Below are 26,831 nucleotides of genomic sequence, written 5' to 3' on the forward strand. Positions count from 1 at the left end.
GAGCTAGAAACGTCAATGAGAGAGTAACATCAACCAGCTGCCTCCTGCACACCCCCTACCGGGGATGTGCCCGCAACCAGCCTACATGCCCTTGACCGGAATCGAACCCGGGACCCCCCAGTCCGCAGACCGACGCTCTACCACTGAGCCAAACCAGTTTCGGCAGGGAGGGGCTATCTCTTCAGGAGAAAATGCCTACCTAGGTCCCACGTGTCAGGTATAACTCAGTGCTAGACTCACAGCCATCTCTCCTGGCCCTCTCCTCGCCCGGGCCTCTCCCCAGGCTCCATAAGTCTGCACCTCCTCCTGCACCTCAGCCACGGGTGAGTGTCTATATCCGAAAGGTCCTATGAACTAGGTCAGTGGTCAGCAAACTCATTAGTCAACAGAGCCAAATATCAACAGTACAACAATTGAAACTTATTTTGAGAGCTGAAAACCGACTCCTGCGCATGGGCCACGAAGTTTCAATTGCACTATATGTGCGCACCCACACGTGGTATTTTGTGGAAGAGCCATACTCAAGGGGCCAAAGAGCCTCATTTGGCTCTCGAGCCACAGTTTGCCGACCTCTGAACTAGGTTCAGTGAACAAAAGCAAAGATCAAAAAGAGGGGAAAGAGCTGTGCTTCTGTTAGCTCCTCTTCTCCCAGGATAGCTCTGTCTGGGCAGATGTCCTGAATACCCCCTCTGGGGTCAGTCATTTGTGGCTGTGGACCCAGATCTAAAATCCCCTGCCACCAGCAGTCCTGCGGACCTCCTTTCCACAGTCAGACACTGTGCCTGTCCCAAGGGCCTCAGCCTCAGTGCTGTGCAGTTTCCTTCTGACCCTATGGGCTTGGAGGTCTCGCAGTTCTCCCAGCCCAGATCCCTGATTTTACCGTTCTTCAGGTGTCCTCTGCCCTTCCTGGCTGCAAATTGTCTCACCAGCTGTGTCAACTTCGACAGTTCGGGGCGAGTGTTATTTGATTTAGTTGCTTATTCTATCTGCTCTGGGACAAGGCTCCGGACATGTCCTTCTATTCCGCCACCATTTTGTCTCTCCTGGATTGATTTCTGAGGTCTCTGTTCAATTACATTGAATTCTTGTGCTATTACCAGGCTGTTTTGGTTACAGTGGCTTTGTAGTATATTTGATATCCAGAGTTGTGATCCCTCCAACTTTATACTTCTTTCTCAAGATTTCTATAGCTGCTCAGGTCTTTATTGGTTCCATATAAAATTTTGGAATATTCTTAATCTGTGAAGTATGTTGATAGTATTTTAGTAGGGATTGCATTGAATCTGTAGATTTATTTGGGTAGTATGGACATTTTAAAAATGTTAATTCTTTTTATCCATGAACATAGTATATGCTTCCACTTGTTTGTGTCTTCAATTTCTTTTTTCAATGCCCTATAGTTTTCCAAGTACAGGTCTTTTACCTCCTTCCTTTTTTTTTTTTTTTTTAATTGCTACATTTTTTTCTTTTTTTTAATTAAATTATTATCTGTGTACATATTTTAACATTGTCCCCCCTCCCATACATACCCTCCCTCCCCAGAGTTTTGTGTCCATTGGTTGTACTTATATGCATGTATACAAGTTCTTTGGTTGATCTCTTATCTCCCCTAGATCTCCCTACTATCCCCGCTGTAATTTTACAGTCTGCTTGTTGCTACTGTCTTTATATCTGACTTTTGGTTTGTCAGTTTATAATGTTCTTTAATATCCATAAATCAGTGAGGCCATGTGGTATTTCTCTTTCATTGACTGGCTTATTTCACTCAGCATGATGTTCTCTAGTTCTATCCAAGTTGCTGCAAATGATGAGAATTCCTTCTTTTTTATGGCAGCACAGTATTCCATTGTGTAGATGTACCATAGTTTTTGGATCCAATCATCTGCTGACGGGCACCTAGGCTGTTTCCAGATTGTAGCTATTGTAGGTTGTTCTGCTATGAACATAGGGGTGCATATGTCCTTTCTGATTGGTGTTTCTAGTTTCTTGGGATATATTCCTAGGCGTGGGATTACTGGATCAAATGGGAGTTCCATTTTCAGTTTTTTGAGGAAACTCCACACTGTTCTCCACAGTGGTTGCACCAGTCTACATTCCCACCAGAAGTGCACGAGGGTTCCTTTTTCTCCGCAACCTCGCCAACACTTGTCGTTTGTTGATTTGTTGATGTTGGCCATTCTGACAGGTGTGAGATGGTACCGCATTGTTGTTTTGATTTGCATCTCTCGGATAATTAGTGACTTTGAGCATGTTTTCATGTGGCTTTTGGCCTTCCTTCTGTCTTCTTTTGAAAATATTCTATTTAGGTCCATTGCCCATTTTTTAATTGGATCATTCATCTTCCTTTTATTTCGTTGTATCAGCTGTCTGTAGATGTTAGAGATTAAAACTTTATCAGTGGTAACATTTGCAAATATGTTCTCCCACATAGTGGGCTTTCTTGTTGTTTTGTTGATTGTTTCTTTTGCTGTAAAAAAGCTTTTTATTTTCATGTAGTCCCATTTGTTTATTTTCTCTTTAGCTTCCATTGCCCTAGGGGCAGTATCAGTGAAGAAGTTCTTTTGGCATATGTCTGAGATTTTGCTGCCCGTGGATGCATCTAGTGTTTTTATGGTTTCCCGTCTGATGTTTAAGTCCTGTATTCATTTTGAGTTTATTTTTGTGTATGGTGTAAGTTGGTGATCTAGTTTCATTCTTTTGCATGTATCTGTCCAATTTTCCCAACACCATTTATTGAAGAGACTGTCTTGACTCCATTGTATATCCGTGCCTCCTTTGTCAAATATTAATTGAGCATAGTGATTTGGGTTGATATCTGGGTTCTCAATTCAATTCCATTGATCTATATGTCTGTTCTTGTGCCAGTACCAGGCTGTTTTGAGAACAGTGGCTTTGTAATACAGTTTGAAGTCTGGTATTGAGATCCCTCCTACTTTACTCTTCTTTCTCAGGATCGCTGTGGCTATTCGGGGTCTTTTATTGTTCCAAATGAACTTTTGGAGAGTTCTTTCTAGGTCAGTGAAATATGCCGTTGGTATTTTAATGGGGAGTGCATTGAACCTATAGATTGCTTTAGGAAGAATGGACATTTTGATGATGTTGATTCTACCAATCCATGAACATGGTATGTTCTTCCATCTGTATACATCTGCCTCTATCTCCTTTTTCAGTGTCGTGTAGTTTTCCGCATATAGGTCCTTTACTTCTTTAGTTAAGTTTATTCCTAGGTATCTTAATTTTTTTGGTGCGATGGTAAATGGAATTGCTTTTTTAGTCTCTGTTTCTATAAATTCGCTGTTGGTGTATAGAAATGCCATAGATTTCTTGGCGTTAATTTTGTATCCTGCTACATTGCCAAATTCATTTATTAAGTCAATTAGTTTTTTAATGGAGTCTTTTGGGTTTTTTATATACAATATCATGTCGTCTGCAAATAAAGATAACTTTACTTCTTCTTTTCCAATTTGGATGTCTTTTATTTCCTCTTCTTGTCTAATTGCAATGGCTAGTACTTCCAGTATTATGTCAAAGAGGAGTGGCGATAGTGGGCATCTCTGTCTTGTTCCTGTTCTTAGAGGGAATAGTTTCAGTTTTTGCCCATTGAGTATAATGTTGGCTGTGGGTTTATCATATATAGCTTTTATTATGTTGAGGTATGATCCTTGTACTCCCACCTTGTTGAGAGTTTTTATCAGGAAAGGGTGTTGGATTTTATCAAATGCTTTTTCTGCATCAATTGATATGACTATATGATTTTTATCTTTCAATTTGTTTATGTGATGTATCACATTTATTGATTTGTGGATATTGTATCATCCTTGCATACTGGAATAAATACTACTTGGTCATGGTGTATGATCTTTGTGATGTTCTGCGGGAGCCGACTTGCTAGAATTTTGTTGAGGATTTTGGCATCTATGTTCATGAGGGATATTGGCCTGTAATTCTCCTTCATTGAATTGTCTTTATCTGGTTTTGGTATTAGGATGATGCTGGCTTCATAGAGGGAGTTTGGAAGTGTTCCTTCCTCTTGAATATTTTGGAATAGTCTGAAGAGAATAGATTTTAGTTCTTCCTTGAATGTTTGGTAAAACTCTCCTGTGAGGCCATCTGGTCCTGGGCTTTTGTTTGCTGGAAGCTTTTTGATTACTGTTTCAATTTCTTCCCAAGTCACTGGTCTATTGAGATTTTTAGATTCTTTCTGATTGAGTTTTGGAAGGTTGTATTTTTCTAGGAATATGTCCATTTCCTCCATGTTGTTCAGTTTGTTGGAATAGAGTTGTTCGTAGTATTTTGTAACAATCTGTTGTATTTCGGCAGGATCTGTTGTTATTTCACCTCTTTTGTTTCTGATTTTGTTTATTTGGGTCCTCTCTCTTTGTTTCTTGGTTAGCCTGGCTAGAGGTCCATCTATCTTGTTTATTCTTTCAAAGAACCAGCTCTTGGTTTTGTTGATCTTATGTATTGTTTCTTTGGTCTCTATGTCGTTTATCTCCGCTCTGATTTTTGTTATTTCCTTCCTTCTGCTTACACTGGGCTTTACTTGTTGCTCTTTTTCTAACTCTTTGAGTTGTAGAGTTAGATCATTTGTTACCATTTTTTCTAGTTTTTTGCAATAGGCTTGTAAGGATATGAACTTCCCTCTCAAAACTGCTTTTGCTGTGTCCCATAGATTTTGGATAGTTGTGTTTTCATTGTCATTTGTTTGCAGGATGTTTTTAATTTCTTCCTTGATTTCTCTGGTAACCCAGTCCTTGTTTAATAGCAAGTTGTTTAGTCTCCATGTGTTTGATTTCTTTGGATTATTTTTATTGGAGTTAATTTCCAGTTTTATGCCATTATGATATGAGAAGATGCTTGATATGATTTCTATCTTCTTGAATTTGAAGAGACTTTGCCTATGTCCCAAAATGTGGTCTATCTTTGAGAATGTCCCATGTGCGCTTAAGAAGAATGTATATTGTGTGGCTTTGGGGTGGAATGTTCTGAAGATGTCGATTAATTCCATCTGGTCTAGCGAGTCATTTAGGATTGATATTTCTTTGCTGATTTTCTGTTTAGATGATTTGTCAAAGGGTGACAGTGGGGTATTAAAATCTCCTACTATGATTGTATTGCTATTAATCTCTCCCTTAATGTCCTCCAGCAGTTTTTTTATATATTGGGGTGCTCCCGTATTGGGTGCATATATATTTACCAGGGTTATTTCTTCTTGTTGGATTGTTCCCTTTAGTATTATGAAGTGGCCTTCATTATCTCTTGTTATGTCCTTCACTCTGAGATCTAATTTGTCAGATATAAGTATTGCTACCCCAGCTTTTTTTTTTTTCATTTCCATTCACCTGGAAAACCTTTTTCCATCCCTTCACCCTCAGTCTGTGTGCATCTTTTTTTCTGAGGTGGGTTTCTTGTAGACCACAGATATATGGGTCTTGTTTTCTTATCCAATCCGTTACCGTATGTCTTTTGATTGGAGCATTTAGTCCATTTACATTTAAAGTTATTATTGATGGATACTTATTTGACGCCATTTTTATTCTATACCCCTGTGTTCCTTCTTTGCTTTCTATTTCTTTAATTTTATAGTAGACCCTTTAGCATTTCTTGCATTGCTGGTTTGGTGGAGATAAATTCCCTTAGTCTGTTTTTGTCTGTGAAGCTCCTGATTTCACCTTCACTTTTGATTGATAGCCTTGCTGGGTACAGTATTCTTGGATTCAGACCCTTCCTTTGCATGACTTTGTATATTTCATCCCATTCCCTTCTGGCCTGATAAGTTTCTGTGGAGTTATAAGTTGCTAGTCTGATGGGGGTTCCTTTGTATGTAACTTTCTGTCTCTCTCTGGCTGCTTTTAAAATTCTTTTTTTGTCGTTGGTGTTTGCCAGCTTAATTATAATGTGCCTAGGGGTCGGTTTTCTGGGCTTCATTTTGCTTGGGACTCTGCGAGCATCTTGGATTTGTGTTGGTTTTTTCTTCTCTATCTCAGGAAAGTTTTCTGTCATCATTTCTTGAAATACGTTTTCCATGTCTTCCTCAATTCCCTTCTGTAACCCCTATTATTCTAATATTTTTTTGTTTTGTATTGTCCCAAAGTTCCCTTAGACTTTCCTCTTGTTTTTTAATTTTTTTTTCCAGAAGCTGTTCTAGTTGGATATTTTTTTCCATCTTGTTTTCTAGCTCACTGATGCGGTCCTCTGCTTCTTCTAATCTACTCTTGATGCTTTCTATTGAGTTCTTTACAGTAGCGATGTCATTTTTCATTTCTTCTTAGTTCTTCTTCATTTCCTCTTCGTTCTTACTCATATTGTCAAATTTGTCTTCCATTCTTTTTAGCCATCTTATGGTCATTACTCTGAATTCTTGCTCTGGTAGGTTGCTTGCCTCTATCTCGTTTACTTCCTTTTCTGGTGAAGCCTGCTTTTCTTTCATATGCGGGCTGTTTTTTGGTCTCCCCATGATCTCTCTTTTTAGGATGTCTGGTTGTGTAGTTCTCTCTCTCCTGCTTTGATTTAAAGGCACAAAGTACAACACAACCAGGTACAACACACAAGGCACTGAATAGGAATGTGTTTGCGATATTAATAACCACCAATAAAGGTGACTAGAACTCAGCTAACAAAAACATACAATCAAACAAAAAGAATAGGCAAATCAATCTGACAAAAAAAAAAAAAAGCATACAGCTTCAGTATAGTTAACATTCAACATACAACTTCAAAGAGTTAGAGAGAGCCGAGACCGGTTTGGCTCAATGGATAGAGCGTCGGCTTGGGGACTGAAGGGTCCCGGGTTCGATTCCGGTCAAGGGCATGTATCTTGGTTGCGGGCATATCCCCAGTAGGGGGTGTGCAAGAGGCAGCTGATCGATGACTCTCTCTCATCGATGTTTCTAACTCTGTATCTCTCTCCCTTCCTCTGTACAAAATCAATAAAATATATTTTAAAAAAAAAAAGAGTTAGAGAGAAAGACTGATTTTTTTTTTGTTTTGTTTTTAGGACACCTGCGAGGGAGGTGTGAATGGGCTTGGAGCAGGGAGTTGGAAATTAGATATATACAAGTAGGGTGAAATTTTTGGAGGGGGTAGACAGAAGGAATGGGGAAAATCTAGAGCAGGAAAGGGTTAAGATAAACGGGGTACCAAAGAAGAAGGTCGGAAAGACAGTGAAGGCATAAAAGTAGGGTTGAGTTAGAATAAAGCGTTGGAGAAGGAGAGATAGATAAAGACTGTAGAACAGTAATCCTGAAATAAAATATATATATATAATAAAATGAAATAAAAATAATAAAAATTAACAAAAGAAAATAAGATGAAAAAGGTTAATTAGTAATAGTAATAATGTTGATTATGTATACAATGTAATAATTATAAAGATAAAATCAAGTGAGAAAAAAATAGTTTCTTGAGTAAACGTTGCAAATGATTAAAACAAAAATAAAAAACAAAAATTTAAAAATTAAAAAAAAATTTTTTTTTAATTTAAATAAAATTTGCAGTAATGAAGGTCATTTGTTTCCTCTATTGTTATGATCCAGTCCTGATTTTTAGGCAGGTTTTGCTTTGTTTTCATTACACTAGAGTCAATTTGTGAATTAGCCTCCGGGGGCAGTGTTTCTAGGTTGACTTCCCAGACTAGCCTCGCCAGCTTTTTTTTTTTTTTTTTCTGTCCTCTCTGCAGCAGGATCTACAGAGGGGAGGAGGGGGGCAAGTCCGAGCAACTGCAATCTCCCGCAGCTCTCCGATATCCCACTGAGCCAGATCCAAATGTGTTGCTCTTTAGATATCTCCCCTGTTAGGAGCCCCGTCCACTTTCACGGGTGACACCCACCCAACAGCTGGGGCTTCTACTTGTAATCACCGCCCTTGTCCTCCAGCTTCCGCACGCTCTGTGCTCGCAGGCTTTGTCTTCCCCGCAAGCACTCTCCACCCTCTCCCCGCGGAATCTGACCTTTTCGCTGAGCAGTGGGGCACTCCATTGCGGCCAGGTGTTCGCGCCGCCTGGGATCCATGTTTTGGGGTCACAGCTGCTTGGTGGTCGCTGCAGCTGTGGATATTCAGGCACGATCCTATCTTCCTCTCAAGATGGCGAGGTTTCCCCGTCCAAGCGGGTAGGTAGCTCCAGGCAGGGACGTAGCCCGCGTGGGTGCTTCCCTGTGAGGGGTACCTCTGTCAGCGGCCCCCCAGCAGTTTCTTCTGGTGTTCGCTGTCTCCCAGCTTGCTAATAAACACTCACAGCTCAAGACCATCAGTTTCTCTCTCTTTCTGCTTCGGGACAGGGCTCAGAATCCGCCCATCTATTCTTGCGCCATCTTACCTCCTCTACCACCTTCCTTAAGTATATTCTTAAATATATTTTTTTATTATTACAATGGTAAATGGGACTTTTTTAGTTTCGCTTCTGAGAGTTCATTATTGGTGTATAAAAATGCTATCAATTTCTAGATGTTAATTTTATATCCCGCTACTTTGCCAAATTCATTTACTAATGGTAGCTATTTGGGCAGGTGTGAGGTGATACCACAGTGTATTGGTGGAATCTTTAGGGTTTTCTGTATGCAATATCATGTAATCTGTGTATAATGATAGTTTTACTTCCTCCTTTCCAATTTGGATGCCTTCTTTTTCTTGATTTATCACTGTGGCTAGGATTTCCAGTACTATGTTAAATAGGAGTGGGAAAAGTGGCCACCCCTGTCTTGTTCCTGTTTTTAAGAGAAACACTTTTAGATTTGCCCATTAACATGTTAGCTGAGGGTTTCCATATACGGCCTTTATTATGTTCAGCTATGTTCCTTGTATTCCCACTCTGCTGAGAGATTTTACCATAAATTGTTGCTGGATTTTACCAAATGCTTTTTCTGAATCTATTGATAGGATCGTGTGATTTTTATCCTACATTTTGTTTATGTGTTGTATCACATTTATTGATTTTCAAATATTGTACCAACATTGCACCCAGGAATATATCCCCCTTGATCATGGTATATGATCTTTTTAATATATTATTGCTGAAGCCACTTTACTAATACGTTGTTGAGGATTTTAGCATTTATGTTCATCAGAGATATTGGCCTGTAATTTTCTTTCTTTGTAGTGTCTTTATCTGATTTTTTGAAAATATATTTTATTGATTTTTTTTAGAGAGGAAGAGAGAGGGATAGAGAGTTAGAAACACTGATGTTGGTTCGCTTGAAGTTGTCCCAGAGGTTTCTTACATTATCTTCAATTTTCTGGATTCTCTTGCCTTCTAGCTTCTGTGGAGGAGTGTCTTCTGGCTCTTTATGTTCCAAATCTTTGACTTGATTCTTGCGATCTTCCATTCTGTTTTTAGGTCTCTGTATAATATTTTTTATTTCAGACAATGTATTCTTTATTTCCCTTATCATTTCTTGTTGATCCCTTATCATTTCTTGTTGATCCCTTATCATTTCTTGTTGATTCCTTATTAATTCTAGTTGATCTCTTTTCATATCCTCATAGGTCTTATCGATCTTTTCTAGGAAATTCTTAAAAAACCTTATAAGCGTAGATTTGAACTCTATATCCAGTCGCTTTTTGTCCTCCATTTCTTTCGTTTGTGATCTATTTCATTGTTTCATTTCGCAGCTACAGATGGGGCGGGGTTTCAGGGTGGAGCCTACAGCCTTGGCTTTCGTCAGCCCCGCCCTATGCGGCTCCTGGGTCTAAGGGTCCTTCAGTACTCAGTTGCAAGCGCCTCTGAGAGAAAGGTGCCCTCAATTTTCGCCTGTTACCAAACAGTCTAGTCTTTCCCCCAATGAGCCCAGAACTGGGGTTCAGTTCAGTTGGAAGTGGACTTGGAGGTGCCCGCCAGGGCAATTCCACGGCACAGCCATCCGTCCCTTCTCTGTGCCCAATGTGTGCGCCTCCGGGGCCTCCTTTCGCCGCTCCCCCAGGGTTCCGCCTTCTGGATGAGCCTGGGTCCCCAGGGTCTGGCCTAGAACTGGGGTTCAGAGCAGTCAGAACTGGGGCCCAACACAGTTGGAGCTTTTATCTCCTTCCTGCTAGGGAATGCCAGACAGGCACTCAGCCTCCCTGCCCTTCCTCTCCAGCTCCGTCCTTTCCGCGCGCGCTGTGTGTCCCTTAGGCTTTTACAGCTCCTCCGCGCTTCCTTCTGGTTTTCTCCTTGCTTCTCATTGTAGAATTTCCAATCAGTCGACTTTCCTGTAGTTCTGGGTAATGTCCATTTTATATTTTAGTTGTATTTTATTGAAATTGTTGTGTGTGGCTAGGGCTAGGTGTTTACCTGGGCAGCCATCTTGGATTCTCCTGCTTCCTCTTAATTTTTAGATCAAAAAGGATAGGTGTTACTTCTTCTTTTAATGTTTGGTAAAACTCATCTGTGAAGCCATCTGGTCCATAACTTTTATTTGTTGGGAGTTTGTTGATTACTGCTTCAATTTCTTTAGTTGTTATTAGCCTAGTCAGATTTGATTCTTCCTGATTGAGTTTTGGAAGATTGTATGTTTCTAGGAATTTGTCCATTTTGCCCAGGTTGTCCATTTTGTTGGTATATAGATGCTCAAAGTATTTTCTTACAATCCTTTGTATTTCTGTGATGTCAGTTGTTACTTTGCCTCTTTCATTTCTGACTTTATTTATCTGGGTCTTCTCTCTTTATTTTTTTTAATTCTCACCTAAGGAGTGAGGATATTTATTCCATTGATTCTTAGCAAGAATGGAAGAGGGATAGACAGAGAGGGAAAAGAGAGAAAGATCCATATGAGAGAGAGACATCAATTTGTTGCCTCCTACACACACCCTGCCCTGCCTTTAGTGGGGATCAAACTTGCAACTAAGGTATGTGACCTTGACTAGGAATTGAATCCACAACCCTCCAGTGTGGTGGTTGATGCTCTAACCATTGAACATGCTTGTCATGGCTCTCTCTTTTTTATGAGTCTGGCTAAAGATTCATAAATCTTTTTTAAATAAATCTTTATTTTTCATATTATTACAAATGTTCCTCTTTCCCTCCCTCGCCCCCGCATTGCTCCCCTCCACCAGCTTTCCACCCCACCTTCTGACCTTTCCCCACCTCCCATTGTCCTCATCCATAGGTGCACAGTTTTTGTTCAAGCTCTTCCTGCACCCCCCACCCACATTCCCCATTTCCCCAAGAATCATCAGTCCACTCCCCTTCCATACCTCTGATTCTATTATATTCACCTGTTAATATTGTTCGTCAGATTTTTTATTTCCCTTGGCTTTTAGTTTCACTTGTTGAAAGTTAGGTATTTCTTGATCATAATTTTTATCTTTATCTTTTTCCTCTTCCTAAAGAACCCCTTCAGCAATTCATATAATTCTGGTTTGGTGGTGATGAACTCCTTTAGCTTTTTTTTATTTGTGAAGCTCTTTACCTGACCTTTGATTCTGAGTGATAGCTTTGCAGGGTAGAGTATTTTTGGCTGTAGGTTCTTGCTATTCATCACCTTGAATATTTCTTGCCATTCCCGTCTGGCCTGCATGGTTTCCGTTGAGAAATCAGCTGACAATCGTATGGGTGCTCCTTTATAGGTAACTACCTTCTTTTCTCTTGTTGCTTTTAATATTCTCTCTTTGTCTTTTGCTCTTGGAATTTTAATTATGATGTGTCTTGGTGTGGTACTCTTTGGATTCCTTTTGTTTGGGGTTCTGTGCACTTCCTGGACTTGTAAGTCCATTTCTCTCCCCAGGTGGTGAAAGTTTTCTGTCACTATTTCTTCCAGTATTTTTTCGGTATCTTGCTCTCTCTCTTCTTCTGGGACCCCCATAATTCTGATGTTGGTTCTCATGAAATTGTCCCAGAGGTTTCTTACACTATCTTCAACTTTCTGGATTCTCTTATCTTCTTGCTTCTGTGGACGAGTGTCCTCTGGCTCTTTGTGTTCAAAATCTTTGACTTGATTCTTGCGATCTTCCATTCTGTTTTTAGGACTTTGTATAATATATTTTATTTCAGACAATGTATTCTTTATTTCTAGTTGATCTCTTTTCATATCCTCATAGGTCTCATTTATTTTATCGGCCTTTTCTAGGAAATTCTTGAAAAACCTTATAACTGTGGTTTTGAACTCTATATCCAGTCGCTTCTTATCCTCCATTTCTTTTGTTTGTGATCTGTTTCCTTGTCTCGGCATTTTCACAGCTTCCCTGAGTTGGTAGGGTGGCTTTGTGTGCTAAGGTGTCCTATATGGTTCAGTGGGTCAGCCTCTCAGATACCTGAGGTGGACAGTCTTGGTGTAGCCCTTTGTGGGCTGTGTGTGCAGTCTTGTTGTTAAGCCTTGCTTGTTGTTGGTATCACTGGGAAGCGTTGATCTCCAAGCCACTTGGCTACAAGGATCAGAAGTGTCTCAGCTAGGAGGGTTTCTGTATTCCACTTGGATAGAGCGGAGTCTCAGGGGCACAGACAAGCCTTGATGAATCTCACAAGATTGGTTGCAGGCTCACGCACCTCTTTGGTATAGGGGCAGACAAACTTTGGATTCCTGTCTGCCCCTCCTTAGGAGAGTCCTATTGCCAGTGAATGAGGAAGCTAGCCACTGGAAGGGCTTCTGTGCTCCTTTTGGGTGGGGCGGAGTCTCAGGGTAGTGCAGACAAGCTTTATTCAGCCCCTCCCTACGAGGGTCTGGTTTCTGAGTCCCTCAGTAATGGCAGCTGGCTTCACACACCTCTGAGAGATCTCTGCCCACTGCCTGACAGTCTGGCCTCTCTCTGTCTGGGGCCATCTATCAGCCCAATGGGGTGGTTCTGTTTTCTCCCGAACAAGAAAGCTAGCCGCAAAGCAAGCCAGCAGCGAAATCAGACGGCTGCCTTTTCATGCGCACAGTTCTCGTACCTTCACAGTTCCTGAGGTTCAGCGTGCCTTCTCTTTCCTTCTCAGATGGCAGAGCCTCCTCTCAACCAGCCGTCTGGTGCTTCAGGGCCATGTTTCCCCTGTTTTCCAGTTCTAAATTCAAATTTGTTGTGGTAGGCTGCATTCAGGTGTCTACCCTATGCTTCCATCTTGGTTTTAAGATTCATAAATCTTGTTTATCTTTTCAAAGAATCATCTCTTGGTTTCATTGGTCTTTTCTATTGTTTTTTAAATTCTTTATGTCATTTATTTCTGCTCTGATCTTTATTTCCTACCTTCTTCTTCTGGGCTTCTGTTGTTGTTCTCTTTCTAATTGTTTTAGTGTGGGGTTAAATCATTTATTTGAGATTTTTCTTGCTTCTTTAGGTAGGCTATAATGTTACGAAATTTCCTGTCAGGACTGCTTTCACTGTGTCCCATAGATTTTGGGCAGTGTCAAGGAGCCTTCAGGATGGAGCTAGGAGAGTTCACCAGGCTAATGCAGATTAAGCTTTGACTGTGTGGAGGGAGGGCTCAAGATAGGTAAGTTAATGCCCGTTCATAGTGGAGGAAGATGGCTCTATACATGAAGTTATACAATGTTTCTTCCTATATATATCACTCCCTTGAGCTTGAGTGGAATTCTTCGAACATTTTTTAAATAAATACTATAACATGGGACCAGACTGGTTGCTGCTGACAGTGACTCAGGTCATGTGGGAATTAGGTAGGGAGGCATTTTAGGGAGTCATCAGGGTGGAGCTAGTATACCCCACCAGGCTAATACCCTGTGGGTAGAGTCCTAAATCCAGGAAAAGATGCCCGTGGGTTGTGCAGGAGGGGGATTCAATACAGGGACATTGGCAGCTGTACCTCTATCCCTCATGCTAAAATCATATAACTTAGTATTTCTATATGACTCTAGGGCCCTGCTGAGCTGTCATCCCTTTGCAGGAGCCCAGAGTGGGACCCTTCAAGCCATTGTTTGAGTGCTTTTTTTAAAGAATATATATATATTTTTTATTGATTTTTTACAGAGGGGAAGAGAGAGGGATAGAGAGTTAGAAACATCGACGAGAGAGATTCATCAATTAGCTGCCTCTTGCACAACCCCTACCGGGGATGTGCCTGCAACCAAGGTACATGCCCTTGACCGGAATCGAACCTGGAACCTTCCAGTCCGCAGGCTGATTCTCTATCCACTGAGCCAAACAGGTTTTGGCTGTTTGTGTGCTTTTTAAGATGACACCTGGATTTTCACCAGCCTTCTGCCTCTCCTGAGTAGACAGAATCCCCACTGATTTTCACAACCATTTGTTATGTGGGCTCTTCTTCCTGGCATTGGTGTTCTGGGTTTAGGATCCTTGTTTTGGACTAAGACCCCCTCACTATTTAAGGGGGAAGGGAGCCTCTGCAGCTCTGCTGCTGAGATATCCCTCTGGATTCTCAACTGCCACATGTGGATATGGGGCAAGTCCATTTTGTGTATCCACACCTCATACCAATATCAGCATGATTTCTTCTCTAAATCTTTGGTTGTAGAACTTCTGTTCAACAAGTCTTCAGATGGTTCTCCAAGTTTACTGTTCTATAATTTAGCTGTAATTTTTATGTCATAGGACAAAGCGAGAGTAGCTTCCTCCTACTCTGCCATCTTGATGAGAACCCAGATATAGAATTCATGGATGATGCCGGGACCGGTTTGGCTCAGTGGATAGAGCGTCGGCCTGCGGACTGGGGGGTCCCGGGTTCGATTCCGGTCGAGGGCATGTACCTTGGTTGCGGGCACATCCCAGTAAGGGGTATGCAAGAGGCAGCGGATCGATGATTCTCTCTCATCAATGTTTCTAACTCTCTATCCCTCTCTCTTCCTCTCTGTGAAAAATCAATAAAAATATATTTTTAAAAAAAGAATTCATGGATGATATTTTTTTTTCTGATAGCACTTTAAATATGTGAAGTCAATGCTTCTAGACCTCATGGCTTCTGATGTTAAATTGGCTATTAATCTTATTAGGTCTAGTAATAATTAATGTCGTTTTCTAATACTTTTTTTAAATCGAATTTATTTAAACAATACAACAAAATTTAATCAACAATATAGTTGCCGTTGTTTTCTACTACTTGTGCCCAACGCTCAGGAAGCATTTTAATCCCTCTGTTGTAAAATTCTTGTGATTTTGATGCAAAAAATTCAGTCAATGCATTTTGAGGCATTCTTCATTATTAAATTTTTTTCCAAGAAGAAAGTTTTGCAAAGAACGAAACAAATGGTAATCGGAAGGGGCAATATCAGGAGAATATGCAGGTTGAGGGAGAACTTCCCATTCCAACTGGCGCAGTTTTTCAGCAGTGATTCTTGCAGTATGCGGTCGTGCGTTATCGTGGTGAAGAATTATGCCCTTCCGATTAATCAGCGCGGGTTCTTTTTCTCTTAAAGCTTGGGCTAACCTTTCCAATTGGGCACTATACACTGCACTTGCAATGGTTTGGTTAGATGGTAAAAGTTCATAATGAAGAATTCCTTTAAAATTCCACCAAACACACAACATCACTTTTTTCGCATGCAAGTCAGGTTTTGGCGTGGGCTGCGGAGCCTCATTTTTGTCCAACCTTTTCAAATTAACATACAGCACCCATTCTTCATCTCCGGTAACAATTTGCTCTAAAAACGGCAAACGGTTTTGACGAGAGAGGAGCGAACTGCAAATTGTGACTCTTTGATTACGGTTGTTGTCGGTCAACTCATGAGGAACCCATTTTCCAAACTTTTGGACTTTGCCAAGTGCACGCAATTGATTGGAAATTGTTTTTTGTGAACAATTTAAAGTTGTCGCAAGCTCTTGTTGGGTAATTTGAGTATTTTGCACCAAAAGAGCTTGAAGAGCTTCTTGATCAAAATTGGACACATGGCCTCGACCACTCTTGTCATCTAACGAAAAATTTCCCTCGCGAAATTTCTCAAACCAACGCTGGCATTTTCTGGCGCTAACTGCATCTTGACCAAGAGCACTACAGATGTTTTTTGCAGCCTCACTTGCTTTTCTTCCTAATTGGAACTCGTAAAGCATGCAGTGCCGAATATGCTCTTCATCCGCCATCTTCTTAGCCCTAGTTTTGCAACAAAAACCAAACCAAACACAAACTTTTTCAAGCAAAACTTGTTAATTGCACTTCACACGTTCTGTAGATACCACGTGTTTGAAGGTTATATCAATACAAGTCAACGCCAAGCAAGATTTTAAACGAATGTTTAAAAACGACATTAATTATTACTAGACCCGATATGAAGGATTCCCTGTACTCTCTTACTGCTTTCAAGATTTCTTTTTGTTTTTGGCTTTCAAAAGTTTGATTACAGTTTCTCTCAGTATGGATCTCTTTGAGTTTGTCCTTCTTGGAATTCATTGAGCTTCTTGAAGTTTTCTCTTTTGTGTGTGGACTCAAAGTAATGTGACCCTTGGTTTCAGCCTGATGAATTTCCAATAGTATTGCCTCTACAGGCAATGGTGTTCTCAGTTTCTATCTAATAATATCTTCATTTCATCTTCAATTTTATGTTTAATACTTTAATTAGTAGACTTTTTGAGTTATTTTATGTTTACAGGAAACAAATGAGGAAAAAGTACAGTTTCCATATACCCTCCTTTTCTAGCTCATAATTTTCCCATTATTAACATCTTGTACTATTTTTTAATGTGTGTTTATTGATTTCAGAGAGAGGAAAAGAGAAGGAGAGATAGAGTGATCATTGATAACAGAGAATAATTAATTGGCTGCCACCTGCATGCCATGCCCCACACTGGAGATCGAACCCACAACCTAGGCATTTGCATTGACTGGAAATCGAACCATGACCTCCTAGTTCATGGGTCTACACTCAACCACTGCAACATACTGGCTGGGCCATCTTGCACTATTGAAGTACAGTTGTTAAAACTGATGAGCCAATATTGACATAGCATTATTAACTAATGTCCATGGTTTACATTAGATCTTACTCTTTGTGTTGTACATTCTATTTTATATGTTTAGACAAATATATAATGACATGTATCTAATATTACAGTATTATATAAAATAATAACTTCACTTCCTGAAAAATCCACTGTGCTACACCTGTTCATTCCTCCCTCCCACCCAAAATCCCAATAAATCACTGAACTTTTAACTGTTTGCATAATTTTTCCTTTTCCCTAATGTCATATAGTTTGAATCATATAGGATATATAGTCTTCTCAGATTGGCTTCTTTCACTTAAGATTTATCCATGTCTTTTTGTGGCTTGATAGCCTTTATTATTCCATTGTTGGGGTGTACTAGTTTGTTTATCCATTCACCTGTTTAAGTATATCTTGATTATTTTCAAGGTTTGGCAATCTATATGCATAAAAGGCTAAGTGACTAGCTGACCGGCCTGTAGGTGTTATGTACACTCACCACCAGGGGGCAGATGCTTAATGCAGGAGCTGCCATGTGATTGCAACTTTGCTGAGTGCCTTCTCACACTCTGGGACCCTTTGGGGGATGTCTAACTGCCGGTTTTGGCCTGATCCCTGCAGGCCAGGCTGAGGGACCCCGCTGACTCCACAGATGCCCTTCAAGCCTAGGCACTGCGATAGCTGGGACAGGCAGGGAGATACCACGTGGGAGGTTGGCTTCAGGGCATGTGTGGCCCATCTTGCCCAGTCCCGCCGCCACCTTCTAATTAGTATTCTTTCAATGTGCACAAATCTGTGCACTGGGCCTCTAGTTATAAATAAGGCTGCTACAACTATTTCATGACAGGTTTTCTTGTCAGCATGTTTTCAAGTCACCTAGGAGTATAATTGCTGAATCATATGATAAAATTGTGTTTAGTTTTTTAATAAAGTGCCAAATTGTCTTCCAAAGTGATGTACATTCCCACATCAACTTATTTTTGTGTTTCTGGATTTTTCATACATTGATAGATTCAGCTTGCTAGTATTTTGTTGAGAATTTTGTGTTTATACTTATGGTATTATTTCTTCTTTGGCTGTTTGTTAGAATTCATCATTGAAGCCATCTGGACCTGGATTTTTCTTCGTGGAAAGATTTATAATTACTAATTCAGTCTCTTTTTTAACTATCTGAATTTCTTTAGAGAGATTCTTTCAAGTGCAAGGTCCCTACAGCAAACTCTAGCTGGTAGTGTTCCTGATCTGGCCCACTGTGAATGAACTGAATACAATTGCTATTGGTTGTTAACTTACATAGGTGAACAGGTAGAATAGTTTCTTGTGTTAGTGATTTGGAAATCATTTCAAATATAGTCTTATATGTATATCATTTAATTTTAAATAGTTTTAAAATAAACAATGCTTATTAGCTTGTTTACCATAAACATTATAAAACTCTTTAAATAAAAATTAAAATGCCTAGTAATATTTTATTTTCATGTTTTCAAAGGTTTTGCAAGCTTTTCTTACTCCCTACCAAATATATGCACTCTAAATGGAGAAACTCAACCTCTGTTCTTCTGTTTACTACAGTGCTGTTTCTCTATATTTTTCCCTCTAAATATGAGTTTTTTCACTGGCTGTTTTTAGCATATTCTTCTCAGTGGAAATTCTGATATATGTTGGCTTGCTTTATTGAACCTATAGAACTTGACTGACTATTGCATGCCAAGCATTGCGGTAGGAGTTCTGATAGGAAAATTTTCTGTGAGAAATCATATTAGCTTGGCATATTGCATGTATATTGAAAAGAAACCCTGTGGAGAAGTATATGAAAATGTAGCTTACATTCATAAATAGACTTCCAGCAGTATTAGTAATGTTTCACAATAATACAGAGAATGGACTCACAACACAGGATAATTGGTACACATTTCCTTTTGAAATGCATATATTAAAATATCACATATGCAAGTATGTATGTGTATGCATATGTATATATGAAGGAGGGAGGGAATGTGATCTTATTATAATATTGCTCCTCTTTTGGCAGTTTCTATCAGTTACATTGTGTTTTTATCTAATTTCTAGTAGAAAAACAAGGGAAAATAATGGGATCTTACAAACAAGCAGAAAAATATATATGCACATAGTTTATAAAGTTCCTTAAGTCATCTTGTAAGAAAGTTTTGATTTTTACTCTTAGACCAGAAGATCAATTCAGAAGTTATTAGAATGGGAAAATAACAGATTATATCACAAGGTAAGAAATTTAAGCAAGTAAGTACCCCATTTATATATTTGTTTTACTGAATTGAAAAAAATGAGAATTCTTCAGGCTACAAAAGAATGGATTAGCATGCCTTATTTTCCGGAGTATAAGACGACTTTTGAAACGAAAAAAAGCCTGCTCAGATTGGCCAGAGTCAGAGAGGCGGTCTATTAAAAAAAGAACTGGTGTTGCCTCGGAAGTGGGGGGTAGTGTTATACAGCGAATATAGGCCTAAACCTATGTTTTAACTGTAAAAATTAGGGGATCGTCTTATACGCCGGAAAATACGGTGCATATACGGTAAGCATAACAAGTGGACGCAAGACACTGGGGGGGCGGTGAGGGCATATGTTGGGGGATGGGGGAAAATGGGAGAAGATCAATGGGGGGGGAAAGGAGACATATGTACTACTATTTGCAATACTTTAAACAATAATATAAAATTTTAAAAAAGAATGGATTAGAGAATTAATACTTAATTTTCAATGTATATTCTTTACCAGGTATTTTTAAATGCTTTTTTAAATCTTGTACTTATTCTTGTATTGTTTTCAGTGATTTATTCAAATGTATTGGTAATAATTAGTATAAATTGATATAAAAATTCTTAACAAACTGTACTTTCTTAGCTTGCTTTACACTGGAAATTGACTAAAAGAAAATGTGAGACTAGCAATATGATGGAGTATGTAAGTATGCAATTGTTTTTTAATTAAACTATTGTTGATACCATCCAAATTGTTACATTTTACTACATTTACCATTTGTCAAATCATCTTTCTACTTTTTTTCTCCACAGGCTGAACTTTAATCAGTTAGAACATAGAGGTTTTCTTCTACCTTCTTTAGATTTGTAACCAGCATAAAATATCTTGAAAGCTAGCAATTATTTAGAGCTTAGAAAAATCTCAGCTAGTGTGCTCAGATGAAAATATTGCACACTGGCCCTAACCTGTTTGGCTCAGTGGATAAAGCATCGACCTGCGGACTGAAGGGTCCCAAGTTCAATTCCGGTCAAGGACATGTACCTTGGTTGTGGGCACATTCCCAGTAGGGGGTGTGCAGGAGGCAAATGGTTGATGTTGCTCTCTCATCAATGTTTCTAACTCTGTATCCTTCTCCTTTCCCCTCTATTAAAAAAATCAATAAAATATTTTTAAAAAAAAGAAAATATTGCACACTGACCTGGCTAATGTTGCTCGGTTGGTTGGGCATCATCCCATGCACCAAAAGATTGCTGGTTCAATTTCCAGTCACGGTACATGCTCAGATTGCAGGCTCACCGATAGGGGGTGAGCAAAAGGCAGCTGATCAGTGTTATGCTCTCACATCAATGCTCCTCTCTTCTCCCTTCTTCTTTCTCCAAAAATCAATAAATTATTTTTTTGTAAAAAAAAATACAGCCTGACCAGTGTGGCTCATTAGTTGAGCACACACCTATGAACCATGAAGTCATGGTTTGATTCCTGGTCAAGGTACATGCCCAGGTTGTGGGCTTCATCCCCAGTAGGGGGCATGCAGAAGGCAGCTGATCAATGATTTTTGCTCATATTGATGTTTCTATCCCTCTCTCCCTCTCCTTTCCTCTCTCTGAAATAAATAAAAACATATATTTTTTAAGTTGCTAAAGTTCTTTTTTAAACAATTATTGTTTTTTAAAAAAGAAAATATTGCACAACTTTAATCTTTTAACATAGGTGCAAACCATTGCATATGGTGATGGGCACAGCTGTAATTTTGTTGAATCTTGCTTAATATAGGAACTGATTTCTGGATTCATTTGCCTGCCTTTTTTTTCTTAGCTGTTATTTTTTAGTAAAGAAACTGTAGTTTCTATATTTTTTTACTGAAAGCTAGGCAATCTTAATCATAAAATACAAATTCACATATAACCAATGTGATAAATTCAGCATCATTAATATTGAAAAGAATATGAAATTTATCCAAATTTCAAATTGTTGACATTCAGTATAGATTTAATAATCAACATTCCATTTCCATTGCCTAAATAAGGATTGTTATGGTATCTTTCTCCACTTTGAATAGTTTTATGGGGGAAATGTACAAATGACCACAAATCTAAAATCTGCTATTATAAATTTACATATTAAATTTATGTAAGTTTACAAATATCTTAGTTTTTCATTATTATATTTTCAAACCTTTAATAAAAATGTTTTAATCTATTTGGATACTTTATTATTTTTTACAAACAACTTGTAAAAGATAGTAATACTCAAGAAAATAGCAGCTTTAATAGAAAAATATATAGATGTAATATAGATGAAGGTATTTTTCTATCCCATATAGCACAATTTTAATTTCTTCCACTTTGCTAAAAAAAAAGGTGGGGGGGGGAAGGTGTAGAAGGACGTAATAAAGTAATAGGGTTTATTTTTCTTCGCCTAAACAAATAGTTATTTTAAATCAGGTAATAAAAACTACAGTAAGTAATTATAAGTAGTTAGCTATAGTAAGTAATTATATTTGCCAATTTGATTTAATTTCCAATGTAAAAAAATTTGGTAAATATAATAAAGAGGTAATATGCTAATTAGTCCTAATGGTGTCATAGTCACGACCAGGCTGCATGTGCACAGGAACTGGTGAACGGGGACAGGGACAGGGACATGCGCCACCAGGACATGAGGCTGCCGCAGGGGGTGCCACACACACACCCTGCAGAGGCCTGTGGCGCTGCCTGGCGGGAGGAGGGGGGGAAGGGGGGAGGCATCAGGATGGGGGCAGGGCCTTGGCAGAGAGTTCTCATCACTCTTGTGCCGGGGTCTGAAGGCCCGGAGAGGAAGGGAGAGCACATAGGCAGCTAAGGGGTTTAGGCCAGGAGTGGAGAGCAGATAGGCAGTTAGGGGGATTGAGCCAGGAGGGGAGAACAAATAGGCAGTTAGGGGAATCAGGCCAGGAGGGGGGCAGTTAGAGCCTTTAGGCAGGCAGGCAAGTGAGCGCTTAGGAGCCAATGGTTCTGGATTGTGATAGGGGTCTCAGATTGGAGAGGGTGTAGGCCAGGCTGAGAGACCCTCCCCTCCCCCAGTGCATGAATTTCATGCACCAGGCCACTAGTTTTATATATTTCACTTATTTTATAGTACCAGAAAAATATACTAGTAGTCCTGTGAAAAATGAGTATAAATTTTCTGGGATATATGTACGTTATACTAAATGAAAATTATTATGTCAAATATTCTTATTTGTTTTTATTTTGCAGGTAATACTAATAGAATTCTTACCAAAATATCCCATATTCCGACCTGACTGAGGAATTTTAATCAGTCACTTGTGTGTTACCTGTCATTTCCTACCCTTAGTGCCTTGTAGATGATTTTGGAATGAAGATGGTCTCCTTTGCTGTGTTCAACTTATTCTTTATAATGGTAGAGTATTTTCCTCACACTTTTGTGTTGGTTTAAAAAGAAAATTTGCACATCTTTTATTTGTTGTTGTTGTTCAATGAGGCTTGTGTTTTACACTCTCAATTTTTAAATAAATACACACATATATGTGTATATGTATAGTTGCCATTAAAGATAAAACATTAGTGCTGGCATTTAAAAAAAAAAAAACTATTCTAAGCATGCTGCCTTATGATTTTCCTACTTGCTGTTTCTAAATAGGCATCATTTTTCTAGGCTACTTCAATGCTCTGTAATCCCATATTAAACATATATAAATAAGCTATTGGTAGCTTTTAACAATGGTTTTACTCTTTCCTGCTTTTAAAGGACATGCAATTAATAGCACTGGTTTTGTCCTGCACTTAGCTAAATTATCACTTATGTTAGTGGATAAAATATTTAAACTCCTAAAGACTTGTAAATATTGTCTCTTTGCATAATGTACAATGTGGTATGCCATGGTTTACAGAATTTAATATTGCTCTTACTGTATTGCCAACAATTCTGCATAGATTTTAATATTATTGAAGTTTGTAAGAATCCTTTGGAATGTACATACTGTTAACATGCTGTTGTATGGCAAAGCCATAATAAGTATGTTAAAATTTTCAGCTGTAGAACAAGGTTGCCCTTTGTAATGAGTTGATTAAAATTGAAACAATTTGAGACATTCTGCCTTGCACCTGAAACCAAGAATCTGATTTTTTCCATTTAATCCAGTAGTTCCAGTTTTGTCCTCCATTTCCAGCCCCCCAAAAATTCATTTGACATGTGACACATTTCACAGCCTCAGTATTCTCATCTATTTCCCTTAATGTTTCCTTTCCCTTGTTTGAAAATACACACAATTATGACTTGTAAGGAGTATTTTAAGATTTCAAATGGCTTAGATGGTGTGTAGATCCCCATGAATGTCACTGTTAACCCCCTTTTGGAGTTCTGATATTCTACTTTGGGAAAGAGAGAGCTAATTGAAAAACTGTACCTAAAGTATATGTAGTGGCTGAATCATAACTGATAAAATATTCTTAATCTTATTTTTAAGGATCTTTTTTCAACATTTTGATATTATAAATAAGGAAAGACAAGTATTTAAACCAAAATTTTACTTTATAAATTCACCCCATATATAGCCTTTTCATTGGTATGTGCATATTTCTCTTCACAATTAAGATAAGTGAGAGCACCACACTAATGCTTCTAGAATTTGAATTTTTTCAATATATAGGCATTATTTGTAATTCTTAGTGCTAAAAAATAAAATTACCTGGCACTGAATAATATTATATTTATTACCTTTTATTGCTTTTAGTAAAGTTTTTTAGGCAAGCATTCATCCCAGTGAAGAGAACAATCATTTCTTCATACAAGGTCAAACGTTTTAAAGCCACTTGTAAAATTTATGCCTACTTTGACATTCACAGTCTTACACTAGTAATAGAAGAGGGGGAAAGGAAACTCTATTTTATATGTGACTATAATTTTTGCGCAAACACTTTTTCACCACCCCCCCCCCTTTGTAGAGCTCCATTACCATGCCACCTAGCCATCCAGAATCTAACTTTTCATATGTTGCGTGTGTCTGCAAATATTGTGTTTCTCTGCTGCACAACTGAAGATGTATTTTTATAGACAAGGTGGAAACCTCTGAAAATGCATACCAAATGTCTTTTTTTATAGCTAAAGTCAGGTAAACATTTTATCTGTGGTTTATGTTCCGGCTTATATCATCAGGTTTATGCTTCAAACTATAACAGTTTAATACCAAAATTGATTTGCAGAATAATACAAAATTTATAATTATCACTGATAGAATAATTACTTGTAAATGTCAAACCATAAAATTTCATTTTTTATATAAAGTTAGCAGTTAGCCATGTGATGGTCATAGTAACTTTTTCTACCAAATCACTTTTGGTTTTACTCAAAGAACAGCAGAAAGTAGTGAATTGTTTCCATGATATAAATATTGAAACAGGAATAGAGTGCATCCGAAGGTGACAGAGTATAATTCAATTTACTCTAGTATTTGTTATAAAAACCATTTGCCAATATATATAAACTTAATTTTAAAACCTACTCTAATTGCTCTTAAATGTATTACTTTATTGATCATTATGCTGGTTGACTCATCTTATTTTCTTGGTCTATTCAGAAAATAACCAGTATTCTTTTTTTTAATTCCTCATATGACTGCTTTTTCAAGCTATTTGCTGGGGCTAATTTTCATTTGAATGAAAATTTTAGAATGCTTTGGGGGATGGGTTGTTTTCTTTTAAATGAAATTGGTAACAGTGAATGCTAAAATGACAGAGCACACTAGAAGTCATTAATTTCTCGCCCTGGTCTTTTTTTTTTTTTCTTTTATCTTCAAGGTAGAATGTGCCTGGATATTTTCATCAAGTTAGTAAAATATTTTTGTGAAAGTTGTTTTTTAATTGAAGAAAGTAAATTTTAATTTCTTTGCTGCATAATAATCTTTTATTAAACCTGCTGTGGTCATTTCCAGAGAAAATAACATGTATTTGCCAAAGTAAATAAATCTCACAAAGCTTTAATATTACAAGTTAAAACTGGTTCTTCTCTAATTTTCCTTTATGCAGCTCCACCCCCATTACCCCTTTAAGCACCTGGATTGTATATAAAATGAAATAAACTTTAATCCTTTTCAACTATTCTTTGTTCCCTTTTAACCCCTCATCTTAATTTAGGAAAGAGACCATTGTAGTCAAATGTTAGAAGTAGATGGGAAAGTGCCTTGTCTTTTTTGAATAGAATTAGCATTTATGTGAAAGGAGGCAGAATGGATGAATTGGTAGGAATTAGATTTAAAACCATCTTTTTGACTAAGTATATTACACAATCACATTATATTTCTTCTACTTGTTATTTAAAGCCTGTTTTTTTTCTTTTCCCCTAATCATGTTATCTATTAGTGACAAAATATTACAGAATAAGACTATCCATCACTCACAAAACTAGTTTAATTGTAATGCTAGTGGAAGTGTAATTTAACATGTTTCTAGAACAATGGTCTTGGATTGAAGCCCCACCAAAACCCAGTTAAGTACTGAGTAGACATACTATTCATATTATTATGACCTATAAATACTGTCTGATCAGTTGAACTGTTAATACTTAGTACTCTACCATTTTTAATGAAATTTATTTTTGTTTGTAATAATTGGAGTGAAGTTCTACAACATCTGTAAGCTTTTGGAAAAATAGAGTGTGTTTTTTCAAATATATGAGAGCTTTAAAAATTATTAACATTTTAATTTTGCTTATACAAGTAACCCACCACTTACAAAATCAAACTTCACTAACTCACTACTACTTGCTCACTTGCTTAGAGCGTCATCCCCATTCGCTGAGATTGTGGGTTCAATCCCCAGTTAAGACACAAACAAGAATCAACCAATGAAGGCATAGATGGGTGGAACACGGGATCAATGTTTCTCTCTCTCCCTTCCCCTTCTTCTCTCTAAAAATCAATAAATTAAAAATATATATATTTAAAAAAAAACCTCACTACTTGAATAATATTTCATTAGAATTTATTTTTATCTAGAATAATATAGAAATTATATCTTTAATGGGAGCAGTTTCACATAGTGGAAATATTTTTGCTAATTTGATGGTAAAATGCTCAAATTTATTGAAATTAGGTCCTCCTATGCCTTTAAAATTCTACTTTAAAAATCCATTTTTCAACAATGTCAAATTGTTTGGGTTCCTTTAAATGGTGAACTATAGGAAAATTTTCCACAGAAAATATATTGTTTAGTAACATTACCTGTTTAGGTAATATGTGGTCTAAAAATAAGGTTGATGATGGCAACCTGAGAATATGTTTCCTTTTCTGTGGATTTTGTCAGATTCATACTATATGAGGAAATTATCTAATTTTATGGGCTCCAGGAAAGTCACTTAAATTACATGTCAATCTCTTTTTCTGTAAAATCATGAGGTTGAACCTAGAGCTAGACAGAAAATTAGAAATCACCTAATCACATTCTGTAATTTTAGGAATCCTTAAGAAATTTTTACCTTATAGATTCTTACCCTATAAATTTTTACCCTATAGTATAGAATCTCAGAATGATTTTTTCTTGGATCTACTATGCTTTGTGAGAACTCCCACAGTGCCTTGCATGCAGTAAAAGTTTGATTCACCAACTGGCTCCTAGCTGGTATGTATTCATGTCGCACAGACTTAAAGAACTTGATGCTTGCTAGACCTCAGCCCTATATGGGGAGGTGGGGGGAGACAATGGAGGGGGGTAAGGACACATATATAATACCTTAATCAATAAAGAAAAAAAAAACTAAAAAATAATTAATATAATTTTCCTAGGAACTGAGCACAGGTCTGTGGTGTTAGCCTATGTGGA

General features: G+C 38.0%; 1 protein-coding gene across 2 annotated transcripts in view; it reads left to right on the plus strand.

Annotated features, from left to right (window-relative positions):
* CHIC1 (cysteine rich hydrophobic domain 1) overlaps positions 1-26,493 on the plus strand; it is a 153,763-nt gene extending 127,270 nt beyond the window's left edge. Inside the window, exons 4-6 of one of the 2 annotated variants that reach the window (XM_084869761.1) lie at positions 18,962-19,018; positions 19,657-19,716; positions 22,251-26,493. In XM_084869761.1, coding sequence (XP_084725887.1) covers positions 18,962-19,018; positions 19,657-19,716; positions 22,251-22,301 — 168 coding nt within the window. In that variant the 3' untranslated portion in view covers positions 22,302-26,493. Of the gene's footprint in view, positions 1-18,961; positions 19,019-19,656; positions 19,717-19,826; positions 20,420-22,250 lie in introns of those variants that run through there. The other variant, XM_084869762.1, reaches the window with a different exon arrangement.
* Positions 26,494-26,831: the final 338 nt, after the last annotated feature.

The sequence above is a fragment of the Pipistrellus hanaki genome (assembly GCF_964339955.1).
Source record: "Pipistrellus hanaki genome assembly, chromosome: X".
Taxonomy (NCBI): Eukaryota; Metazoa; Chordata; class Mammalia; order Chiroptera; family Vespertilionidae; genus Pipistrellus; species Pipistrellus hanaki.